The sequence below is a fragment of the Pan paniscus genome, chromosome 10 (assembly GCF_029289425.2).
Source record: "Pan paniscus chromosome 10, NHGRI_mPanPan1-v2.0_pri, whole genome shotgun sequence".
NCBI lineage: Eukaryota > Metazoa > Chordata > Mammalia > Primates > Hominidae > Pan > Pan paniscus.
This window is the reverse complement of record NC_073259.2, coordinates 21,652,324-21,665,562: the sequence shown is the minus strand read 5'-3', so window position 1 is coordinate 21,665,562 and position 13,239 is coordinate 21,652,324. Positions and strand designations below refer to the sequence as shown.

Sequence of the window (13,239 nt, the reverse complement as noted above, 5' to 3'; positions counted from 1 at the left end):
AAGCCTATTCAGGCTTCCTCTCATATTCCCATTTGGACCTTTCTGAAAATACTCCAAGGTTTCTGCTGGTGATTGGTACTACACAAAGAGCTGTGTTACCGTGCCACCAATATTTGAAGCCCTTCTCCACAGTATTTTACATATCACCATTATTATCTTCATCTCCAATCAGCGTTTGTGGGAAAAGTGCACATTTAGCACTGCCCTTTGTATTAAATAATGTGCTGTTTCTGCTCCAGAATTTAAAGTCCAGGAAAGATAAACTGATGTCTTTTCCCACCTCTCAGTTCCAGCACTGAGCACTTTCCTGAAGCGCAAAATGGGATTCCTTTAAATCTTTATGGGATAAATAAATCAAGACATGTGCAGGACACACCGAAAGTAAAACAGAAATTTTACATTAAGGAAGGAGCATTAATACATTTACATCATGTGTTAGTAAGATCATGGAAAAGTTCTGGTAAATGCGGAGTTTTGCTGCAGCAAACTATTAAAAACAAACAAACAAGCAAACAAAAAACCAGGGGTAAATATTCCCGAGAGGAGCAGGAGGAGATAATAAGATCTCTTACTTCTCATAGAGAAGGAAACTAAATGTTTAGTGTTTACAGTACAGTCATGCAACACGTAACAACATTTTGATCAATGATGGATCACGTATATGACGGCGGTTTCATAAGATTATAGTATCATATTTTACTGTACTATTTCTGTGTTTAGATATGTTCAGCTTCACAAATACTTACCACTGTGCTCTAATTGCCAACAGTATTCAGTACAGTCACACGCTGTACAGATTCGTTGCCTAGGAGTGATAGGCTACCCATATAGCCTAGGTGTGTAGTAGGCTAGACCATATAGGTTTGTGTACGTATACTCGATCATGTTTGCACAATGGCAAAATCACCTAATGACACATTTCTCTGGACATATCTCCATCATTAAGCCATGCATGACTGCATATCTGTTTTCTATCATCACTTTTCTTTTTAAAATGAGCTGTAATATTTACTTATGATTTCATTGTGGAAAGATTCGCAAAGCACAAAAGAGTAAGAGGAATATTAGAAATCCAGTAATTCAACCACTCAAAGCTAAGACTGTTAATATTATTTAGTGTATTTCCTTACAATTTTTTTTGGCACACATATATAATAGAGATTAGTATAATAAACTCCCCTGTATCCATCTTCTAGCATCAATAATTTTCAACTCATAGCCAAAACTTGTTTCATTTCTACTCTCATTCACATCTTTTTTCCTTCTGGTTGTATAATTTTGAAGCAATCCCAAATATCATATTATAATAAACATCAAACATTTTAACACATATCCCTAAGATTGTCATGCATTTTAAAATATTATGTTTATATGGCATGTACAAAATCTCATATACTTATTTTCATCTATTTCTGATTCCAAAAGAAAGTTATTTTTAATTGAAAATTAAAAAAATTTTTTTTCGTGGTTTTTTTAACCTCTTGTTACTATCATTACTGGCATCCAAAAAATGACTTGGGAAGGAAAGATAACCACTTTGGAGAACCAATGCTTAAGCTATTGTCTCTCTCTCTCTCAGCACCTCTCCTGAAATGAGATAATGCATATTAAGGGCTTTGTACAGTGCCTGCACAAGTAGGAACTACTCAATTTGATAAGATTAATACTGTCAAAAATACCTAACCCTTATTCAGGACCCAGGACCTACGAGTCAGCATTGTACTAAGCACTTTACATGTAGTATTGCAGGTAACTGTCCCAGCACCTCTGCAAGTGAATAATGATATTATTCCCATTTCATAGAGGAGGACATTGAGGCTGGAAAGTTTAAGTCACCTACCTAAAATCACAGAGATAGTAGATGGCTGACATGGTATTTTAATACTATCTTGTCTAACTCCAGAGCTCATGCTCTTAACCTTGATGCAAATTTTATACAATACAAGTTTTCTATAAGGAACCTAATGAATTACACAGAATCACAGAATTGACAGATTGTCATGATATTATCTAATAGAGGCCACACCTCTATCCAAAATTTATCAGAAATATTCAATTTGGAGTGAAATTAGGGTGAATACATTAGGACACTCAACTACTAAGTAATCAAATTCTCCTTGTAGCTGGGTCAAGGTATATTTTTGTCATATTTTATTCCTTGAAGACATCTGTAAATTGTAACACAGTATATCTTACTATAGTAACCTTAACAAAGTCCAACCCAAATTTTTACTGTATCAGTAAATTTTCTTTGATACATGATCAACATCAATTTGAACAGTCTCTATGAAAGCATTTTCAGGAGAAAGTTCTAAATTCTGACCTCTCTTTTTCTCTCAGTCTCTGTAATATCATACAGATTTGTTCCAAGCAACGTCAGAGGAACCTCCATGAATTTTCTGACACTGTTCAATGGATTTGGCTGTTTCACAGGGGCACTGCTGGTGAAGTTGGTATATCTCATCTCAGAAGGTAAAAATAGGTTCGTGGCATGCTTATATACATTGAGTTGATGACTAGGGAATGGGGAGACCAAACCTTAAGAAAGGGGCTTTGTCAGTGCAGTCTTTTTTTAATTGATCCACTTTTGCAATTAAGATAGAATTAAGATAGGAAGTACACTCTTGCTGTATTCATTAATTTCTGGGAATTGTTTTTCTTTTGATAGGAGGAGGTAATTACAGAATGTCATGCTGTCCTTAGTGTATTTTAAAACAAACTGGTCATTATATTCTTATTAGATCTTTCAGTGAGACCATATGCAATAATGCCTCACAGCTGGCATAGACAGTCCTCAGAAAAAGTAAGACCTGTGTAAATATAGGGGATAGGGTACCTGAATGATCTATTTTTCTCATGATTTGCCACAATTCTTGTCTATGCAATCCAAGAGAAATTGTGAATTGTGAATAATAAATGATATTTTAAAATTTTCCCAGTAGAGATTTTGGTCAGGAGAAACAACTAATCTGAAAAATTCAAATATTGTTTGAAATATTAAAGTACCTACTAAAGCAAATATTAGACTAAAGCAAATTTTAAAGAACTATTCTTTGGTTGCACATGTTGGTAAAAACAACAGCCAGATAGGATGACAATAATGATAAGTCATCACAGTGATATGACTTTGGCTGCATTTTAAATCTGGACTTTTGAAATTTTGTTCTAAAATGTCGATATATCTTTAATTTTAATGTACTTTTGCTTATTTTATGGAAATGATCACAAGTGTATTCTCTACTTTCAAAAATACTTATTGTCGTGCACTAAAAATGATGTAAAGAAAGTGTTAGTTTATATTCTCTTATAACAGACAAATTTAATTTACCTGCTTTCAAACTATGGGAAAAAATCAACTTATATGAATGAGACACTCCTTTTAACACTAAACCTCCATTCAAAAAATATTTATCAAGGACCCATTCTGTTCCAGGCACCATACTGGGCACTGGTGATACCATGGCAAGCAAAATAAACACTTGCAAGCCCTCAGGAAATTTCCAGGGGTACAAGGAAGCAATGAAATTAAAAGTGAAAAAGCCAATGATAGATAGAGCAGCAGAGTTCTTGGGAAGAAACCTACTAATCCTTGACTGACGACTGACAAGGTCAAACTCTGCCCTTTCCTTACTTATCTGAGAAAATTAAGCTGAAGTGTGTGTTGAATATTTACTGTGTACCGGGCCGTGTGCTACATGGAATTGTGTGAGATATGGTCCAGTTCTCAAAGAACTCAAATTCAAACTGCGATAGCTAACTGTGTGAACGGCAGCAAGTTGCTGACTTCTCTAGTGCTCAGATTCTTCATACATAAGCTAGAGACAAAGCACTGGCATTAAGGTTTTGTAAGATAACCTTGAGAAGTCTTACCTATATTCACACCTGAAACATTTTCAGTGTTGAACATATTTCCTTTCTTTACATTACTCAGTGAAGATATTTCCAAAAATTTACTAAAACAAAATTTCTAGAATCAAATCACATTTGACATATACAGGAAGAACTGCAAAGTCAAATATTACTACCAGTTTATCTTTTATATAAATCTAAATGTTTCATATGCATGCTTAAGCAACCTACCCAGAGTTAGACCAAACAATCTTGGCTAAGTTCTCCCCAAGACTATCCTCACTTTTTTTTTTTTTGAGAAAGAGTCTCACTCTGTCACCCAGGCTAGAGTGCAGTGGCACGATCTCAGCCCACTGCAACCTCCGCCTCCCACATTCAAGCAATTCTCCTGCCTCAGCCTCCCGCGTAGCTGGGACTACAGGTGCACACCACCACACCCAGCTAATTTTTGTATTTTTAGTAGAGATGAGATTTCACCATATTGGCCAGGATGGTCTCAATCTCTTGACCTCGTGATCCGCCCACCTCGGCCTCCCAAAGTGCTGGGATTACAGGCGTGAGCCACGGCACCCGGCCAAGACTACCCTCACTGTAGATACTAGCCACAAGTTTGGAGATTCCTAGGGCTGTCATCACCTCTGACAAGCTGCCTATAAATGTGGGGATCCCCACAGACTCCCTCAGGTATGATAATTTGCTAGAAAAATTCACAGAACTTAGAAAAGTACAATACTTATAATTACTGTTTATTATGGCAAAATAATACAAATCAGAATGAGCTAAAGGGAGAGGCACATGGAAAAAGGTCTGGGAGGGTTCCAAAAGTGGAGCTTCCTTCATCCCCAGGTATGTGCTAACCACATCAATATAAGAATAATGCCAACCAGGTGAGCTCACCTGAGCTTCAGTGCCCAGTGTTTCTGTTGAGACTTTATCACATAGGCACCATTGATTAAATCATTGTGAGCTCAATCTCCACCCTCCTTCTGCTCCCCAGAAGTTGGGCTGGTATATGTGGCTCAAAGCTCCAAGTCTGATCATGTGGTTGGTCTTCCTGGCTGCCCACTCTCCATTCCGGGTCATCTGATTAGCATAAATTATCTATAGGCCCTCTCCATTCTGAGTTGCCTTATTAGCATATACTATCAGGTGGGGACTGAGGGTCCCACCATAAATAACAGACATTCCAACCACTCAAGAAGTTGAAAGGATTTAGATTACCTCCCAGGAATCAGTCCAGGCAAATTTTTTAATCACACAACTATTCCTACAAAAGCATTTCACTGAAAATCTAAATTTTTATTGGGAATCTATATAGTATAGTAGGAGCTTTTACATGCATTATTGCATTTATTACAACAACCTTACATTATTATTCTGATTTTTAAAATGTAACGATTAGGGCAGAAAAAATAAAGTCAAGTTCTCTAGTCATCACAACTGGTAGCTGACAGAGATCTAATCTTCTCAGCATTCTGAAACCAGTTCCAACATTGATTTCAATACACCAAGCAACTTGTAGAAATCCCCAGATGTAAGGGTGTTTAAAGACATTTGTTACTTTTGCAATATAACCTCCTTGGATAGAGGTCTGTATAATATTGATAATATTCTAGATACAGTACAAAGGTAGAGAAACAAAAGTTTATATAATTCTGGCACAATTTGGTGCCCATGAAAGGAAATTTACCAAGGACATATGGTGAGGACATCTTAGCAAGATGGGTTGTGGGGTGGGGCACTTTCCAAACTGTGCTCAAGAGAACACCATTTAAATTACCACTCATCAATTTAAGCTACATCTTATTTTAAGTGTATTCTTTCTGGTTTATAATAATACTGTGTTATATCAAATTGTAATCCCAATAAATCACAATCATAGAGTTGAATGTTGCCTTAGATCTCAACTAGTCTAACATAGTACCAAAAATAGAAGATGTAGTAGCATAATCTAGTGCTCAGAAAAATTCTCTACTTTGAGATATAACCTGAGTGTGCCCATCTATTGATCACTACGTTCTACAGAGTAAGTCCAGTTCTCCATTCACATAGCAGCTCTTCAAACATTTGATAAATACTTGGAGAAATAATATGGTATAGGGGTTAAGAGAATAGGTTCTGGAGTCAGACCACCTGAATTTGAATCCAGGTAGTCTAGCTATGTGTTCTCAGTTTCTATTTCAGTAATGATAATAAATAATATATTATGTTGTTCTGAAGATTAAGCAATTAATATGCATAGTAAGTGTTCAATAAAGATGGCAGTCATGACCCCTTCTATTTCATAGACAAACTCCCCCAGTCTTTTCATATTGCATGATTCCTTGATTTTTCTCTATCAAGGCCCCTCCATCCATTAAACAAATAGCAACTTGTCAGTATCTTTCTTAAAATATGGCTTCCAAAATCAAACATAATATGGGTACAAAATGGGTACAATCAGGATAAGTATGTTACTTTTATCAACCTGGACTCTCTCTCTCTCTGAATGCCAACGGAGATTTTGCTGACTTTCTCACAGTTGCATCCTGCTTATGGTCAATTAAAATTTGAAACTTTTTTTAATTTTCAGGAGTTGCTTTCAGCTCAGTTCTACTCCTCACAGTTCTTTTTTCTAATTAGATGCAGCACTTTATTTTTATCTTTAATAAATGTCAACCCATCATCCTAAGTAATAGACATTTTTGAAAATTGATTCTGTGTCATCCAGGGAATTACTAATCTTTACTTCTTTACTTGCTTTGTGTCATCTGCAAATTTGGTAAGCAAGTTCCTAGACTTCTTCCAGGTAATTGATAAAATTTTTGAATTGGACAGGACCAAAAAAGAGTCTTACAGAAAATTCCTAGACCTCATTGCAAGTTAATGACAACCCATTAATCCTCTCCTTTTGGATATAATCAGTTCCCAATTCACCTAATTACTATCATTCAGCCCACATACTTCTTCATCATTCACTAAATGACATCACAAGAGACTTTTCATATGTTTTTCTGGAAATAGGATAAGTCTCTTTGTGACAATCCCTTTAGCCATCAGAATAGTATTCCTCAATGAAAGAAATGAGGTTCCTTTAGATTATTTGGTTATAGTAATCCTATACTGGTATAATAAATAAAGGCCCTAAAAGAGAGTGACCATAAGCATGGCTTTGGGTAGGTCAGTATCCCTCTAAAACTGGTTTTTCTTAATAAAAAAAGGAAATTGTACTTCACTTTTCTCAGACAGGATGAGAGAATAAAACTAAATAAGATATTTGAAAATTTTCTATGCCAGAGATTATTTTTAAATATAAAATTGTCATACGTTATAATGGTTCATTTGGCCAAAAACAAGATCAGGCCACTCAAACAATCAGACAAATTTTTTTGACAGAAGTGACCATAATGAAACAAACACTATAATTATACATTTAGGCACCCTACATCCTTCAGCATTTCATTTAGTATATAGGATATTTTCAACCTTTAAGGATTCATGTCAGCTGAGCATGTGTGCATGTGAGTGTGTGAGAGTGTTAGTATACCCGATTGGAAAAGAAGATCAGCTATCACAGTCTTCCAGTCTCCAAGCTGCATTAGTCATTTTTAGCACCATAATGGAGAATGGTGTGAATGCGGTAAATTCAAAAGATTTCTCAAAACTTGACTGTGCAGACAGATAACTGTTAGAGTGACATTTTCAGTACAAGTGAGAAAACTGATCCTTCTGGGATCTCTAACTCTGAGTGCTTTAAAGGAGAAGATACAAGACTAAACTCATCCTCCTACACTAATCATTTCAGGAATAGTTTATCTAAAAGTAGCAATGCTAATATAAGGGAATGAAGAAGTCAGTCAGACTGCTTATTTTGACTCTATCCCATTAGCAACAAGATCAATTTCCTCACACTCATGAATTCGAACTTAAACCTTTTCATAAAAATAACAAAACAGAATTCAGTAAAAAATGACATCTTAGTTATGGACATGCAGGCGATTGAAAGATCCGAAGCAAAATATTTAAGAAAAAAAGGGATAATTGGGCAGAATCAAGAAGTCAAGTGGTATATCTTCTTGTCCCTACAAGTTCCTTCTCCTCAAAATTCAGGAAAGGGGCAAAGAATGTAGCTGTTTAATTTCCATCAAGATTCTCTTAAATTAAAAATGAGATCTCCTAAAAGACTCATTTAAATATCTATGATTTTTGAGGCCACTGACGGTTATGTCGGCACGAATGACTGAGTCACTCTTGAAATAGGAATTTGCAGTTGCAGTAAACTTGAAGAAAATATTTATGCATCTGGAAAAGTATTCCAACTGCATTTCATGGGCTCATACCTATTATCTAAGAGATACGCTTCTTCAAATTCAGATCTATGCCTCGGGTCCAACTTCATATGGGATTTGGGTTTAGAGATTTTCAGATTCAGAGGGGAAAATATGTGGCCTACTGCCATAATTCACCCTTAGCCAGGCCCACACTCTACTTGTCAACTGGTTTAGTGCCTTTGTTCCTGTGGCTAAGTCAGCAGGGCCCCAATAACTCCCATAGGCAAACCCTGCTCATGGTCCTCAGTCAGAATTAGATGCAAAGCCCCCCTCATACAATGGTTTTATGTATTTCAGATACAATTTGTTCTATATCATTAACCTTTTACTCCACAGAAACCCCTGATGCTGCACAGAGGACTTTGAGTTTATAATAGCATCAGGAAAGAGCCAGCTTTAGACTGTGGAAAGCAACAGTCCATTGCTATTGGCTCACGAGAGGTAGAAAAGGCAGACATTTGAGTCAGATGAACCTGAATTCAATTCAACTCAGCTCTCAATGAGCTCCTAGGTCTTGAGCTCACTACTTAACCATACTGAGTCCCAGTTTATCCTTCTCTAAAATGGAGGCTGTTTCTCTTTCTAGTCTTCACTAGTAACTTACCTTTCAAGCTTTCTATGAGGACTAGAAGAAATAGATAAAAATCACCAGCTAAATGTAGGTGCACAAAAAATAATGATTTTGTTGTTATCTTAATTTGAGTGGGACCTCAACATCTTCCAGGGGGACTAGATGTATTATAGATATGATGTTTTGGTATGGCACTTAATTCTCCAGAAAAGAATAGATTCCATATTTGCAGAGTTCAGTTGTCCTGTTCAACTTCAATTCCAGGTGGAGATTGGGAGAAGAAGAAATTAGAAAGTGCTCTGAGATTCTTCTTGGCCTCACGGACCCATGTAATTAATGAAGCCTCCTATGCATGGCAAATTTTAAGTCTAGGTGGAGTTAGAGACACATGCACACGCATACTAGGAGTACCTGGAAATGGTATTGAAGCTGAAACTAGAAAGATGAGTGCAATTTAGCTTGGTAAGCCTAGGAATGAGGTTTTTCTGGTAGAGAGCCCATATATCAAGGCCCACAAATAAAGAATTGATAGGTGCATAAGAGGAACCCAGAGAAGGCCAGTAAGCTGAAAATATTCAAAAAAGGAGGAAATGGCATGAAGTCACATTGGAGAGTTAGGGGCAAAATCACGTGAGATCTTTGAATACAGGGATTTTACTTTTACTTGAATGCTATAAGAATGGTAACATTCAAAACACCAATGATCTACTGGTGTTTTGGGAAGATCATTATGGATCCAGTATGATTTTTGAGGGAAGAAAGAATAATTTGGGAGAAACAAGGAGGTAGAATTGAAGTAATCCAGGGAAGTCTGGAATAGTAATGAACTAGAGAGGAAGTAGGCAGATGGAGCGAAGTGAATGGATATAAGCTATATTTTAGATGTAGAATCAATGTCTTAGCAATGGTTTTGAGAAAGTCAGGAGACAGTAGGATGCAAGAGGGAGGAGGTAGTGTCAGGAAAGCATTCCAGTTTCTGCCATGAGCTACTGGGTGGGCAAAGATTCCATTTACTAAATGGAAAAAGCTGGAAGAAGAATAGACTTTAAAAGTTGCCATCCATTTGCTTTTTAACACATTGTTTGACATACCTGTGAGACATCCAAATAGAAATATCTGGAGGCCAGAAAAAAAGGTCTTTGTTAGATATATAACTATGAAACTCTATGGCACAAAAATAACGTTTGAAACCATGGAAATGAATAAAATTACATAGTGTGAGTATTAAGAATGAGGAGAAAAAGGAGCCCCAACATTAGAGGTTGGATGGAAAGGAACTAGTTTGCCACAGAAAATACATAGCAGCCAGAAAGCTGGAAGGAGGGAACTATATATGTATATATACACACATATATGTGTGTATATGTATGTATATATGTATATGCACATATGTATATTCACTGAAGATAAGAAAGAAGATGGTTTCAAGCAGAGAATGGTAAATTGTGTCAAATGCTACTATAAAATCAAGTAGGATGAAGAATGGAAGGTATTCATAAAATTTAGCAACACTATGATCACTGATACCTTTAATAAGAGCCATTTCAGTGGTGAAATGAAAACTCGATTGGATTAGGGTGATGGAAGTCCAGTACATGAAAAAAAAAAAAGGCATCATGTTTAAAGAACTCTTTTGAAGAACAAGAAACTGAAGAAGATTTAAGAGATAGCATGATGGCTAGAAGGGGATGTGGGTGGAGTTGCCAGATTTAGCGAATAAAAATACAAGATACATAGTTAAATTTGAATTTCAGGTAAACAAATAACTTTTTGGTCTTTAAGAATGTCCTATGCAATATTGAGGACATACCTCCTTATACTAAAAAATGCATACACCTTCTTATACTAAAAAATAATTCCTCGTTCTGAAATTAAAATTTAAGTGGGAACCTTGTATTTAAAACCTTAAGTGTGGGTTCAAGATACTTTTTTATCATTTTATTTATTTTGGGAGGTTTTTTAGAGATGGGATCTTGCCCTGTCATCCAGGCTGGAGTGCAGTGGCATGATCATAGCTCCCTGCAGCCTTAAACTCCTGGGCTCAAAGGATCCTCCTGCCTCAGTCTCCGGAGTAGGACCGTAGGCACACACCACCGCGTGGCTAATTTTTTTGCATTGTTTTAGAGATGTGGGTCTCATTATATTGCCCAAGCTGGTCTCAAACTCCTTGCCTCAAAAGATCCTCCCACCTCAGTCTCCCCAGTAGATGGGAATATAGCAAAAGCCACCACACCTAATACTTTATTTCTGAGAGACATTTGAGTGTATTTTTCTGATAAGAATACCTGGTGTAAATGGAGAAGTTAAAAATGCAAGAGAAAGAACAGAGAATTTATGGAGCTAATGCCCTGAGGAAAGGAATGTTGGACTCCGTCAGGGACAACCCAGAGAGTGTGACTTCTTATTGGAAGGTGGATACTTCTTTCCTGAACTGAAACAGAAGAGAGAAAGGAGAAGATAGGCACAGGTGCACACAGATGCATAGTTCTGATACTGGAAAGATCCTGGAGCCTTCCTGTGGCACCCCCCATGTTTTTTAATGAGGTATGCAGTGAGCCATCTGTGAGAGCAAAGGGAATAGGATGTGAATGGGGAGTTGGAAGAGCAAGGATTACAAACTTATTATGAAGGTATGAAAAGATGATTTAGAAGACAAGTGTTAAGATCATTGGTGCTGGCCGGGCACAGTGGCTCATGCCTGTAATCCCAGCACTTTGGGAGGCCGAGGTGGGCAAATCACCTGAGGTCAGGAGTTCGAGACCAGCCTGGCCAACATGGTGAAACCTGTCTCTACTAAAAATACAAAGATTAGCCGGGAGTGGTGGCGTGCACCTGTAATCCCTGCTACTTGGGAGGATGAGACAGAAGAATCGCTTGAACCCTGGAGGCGGAGGTTGCAGTGAGGCGAGATTGCACCACCGCACTCCAGCCTGGAGCCTGGGTAACAAGAGCAAAACTCCGTCTCAAAAAAAAAAAAAAGAAAAAAAAATATCGCTGGTGGTGTTGAAGGCCCCAGTTGATGTTGGTGATCATGAAGAGTGATCCCAAACTACCTAAAGCATGAATTTGCCCAGTGATATTCAGAAGCTCAATGCAGTCATAAAGATGTCTGATAGATTTTTAAATAGCCTAAAGAGCACAAGACACAGGATGAAAGGCACAAACTCTACTCTTAAAGTAATTTGGGGTAAAAGTTTATTTTGCTCCAAATATGCAAAAGAAAGGCTTTCTTCTAAAATTATGAAATCATTATATCTTCGCTATTAGTAGAGTTGCAAATGAAGAACAGACTGTACAAATAAGCAGATTCTGGGCAAAAATCAGTGTTGTTATATCCATGAAATTATTTAAATTCAACATTTTACTATTTTAAATAACCCCACTTATAGACTGATTTATTAATTCAGTTGCAAATACATATTGGTTTCCTACTATGTGCAAGCACTGCTAGATGCTGAATTAATAATATCAAGTCTGATGTTTAATTAATAAGAAGAACCTTATAGAAATATTTGACACTCAAATTAATATCAGATATATTCATTTGACTAATGCTATTACAATTACAGTTCATAGCTAATGGCATTATCGGGCTATTATCACAAAGCATTACCTCTCTTCTAAAACTCATTTCCATGATAATTCATTGAAATCATCATGAGAACACACTATCTTGATGGGTTTTTACCTCCCAATGCTCTTCAAGAGAATGAACTCACCCTTATAAGAAAGCTAGTTATGCCAAATATCACCCATGCCTGTTCTCTCTGCAGCTCAGGTGAACAATGCCTAGCAATTTCCCTACAATTTTGAAAGACACAGTGTTCCTTCCTGGAAACAGCAACCTGACTTCATTTTTATCCACAGTTCCCAAGATCTGGAAATGCACATTAAAGTCGTGATGCAGCCATTATTATCTAGAGCAAAGTATCGAGCATGTACAGATCTGAGGCCCAATCTCAGCTCATCCAGTCACTCAACAAATATTTATTCTGTCCCCTTTCCATGACTTTAGGCAAACAGTTCAGCGCTCTGTGCCTTTGTTTCTTGTTTATAAATTGAGGGTAATAAAAATTTGAGTCCTTATTAGATAAATATGAAAAACTGGTAGAAAAGTCAAAGTTAGAATACAGTGGTTAGGTATTATTTCCTTCAGGTATCATGAAAATTAATGTGTTTTAAAAATTAACTCAGGTAGGAGAGCTATGAATCTCAAATGAAGCATTTAAATCAGGTTACTGAAAGGAGGAAGGAAAGAAATTAACATTTATTAAGTGTCAGTTATATGCAGACCTTGCTATATGCATTTCAAGAAGATACTATTTCATTACATCTTCACAACAATTCTTTGGAGGTAGATTTTTGTAGCCCCATCATATATAAGAGGAAAATGAGGTCAGAGAGTTGCATAAGTTGTCCAGATCACACAGCAATGGTGGATTCCAGATTCCAAAGCTCTTTTTACTACACTAGTTTTATTTCCTGTGGTACAGAAGCACATCCACCCTG

The 13,239-nt window shown here is 36.8% G+C and overlaps 1 protein-coding gene and 1 long non-coding RNA gene across 2 annotated transcripts in view; one reads left to right on the top strand and one right to left on the bottom strand.

Moving 5' to 3' along the window:
• The window catches only part of SLC15A5 (solute carrier family 15 member 5), an 87,824-nt gene that overhangs the window by 58,162 nt on the left and 16,423 nt on the right, over positions 1-13,239 (top strand). The window contains exon 7 of the mRNA XM_034935426.2: positions 2,341-2,472. Within this exon, the coding sequence (XP_034791317.1) occupies positions 2,341-2,472 (132 nt within the window). The remainder of the gene's footprint in view (positions 1-2,340; positions 2,473-13,239) is intronic.
• LOC117975386 (uncharacterized) overlaps positions 1-13,239 on the bottom strand; it is a 67,371-nt gene that overhangs the window by 44,845 nt on the left and 9,287 nt on the right. The gene's annotated exons all lie outside the window — the stretch shown is intronic.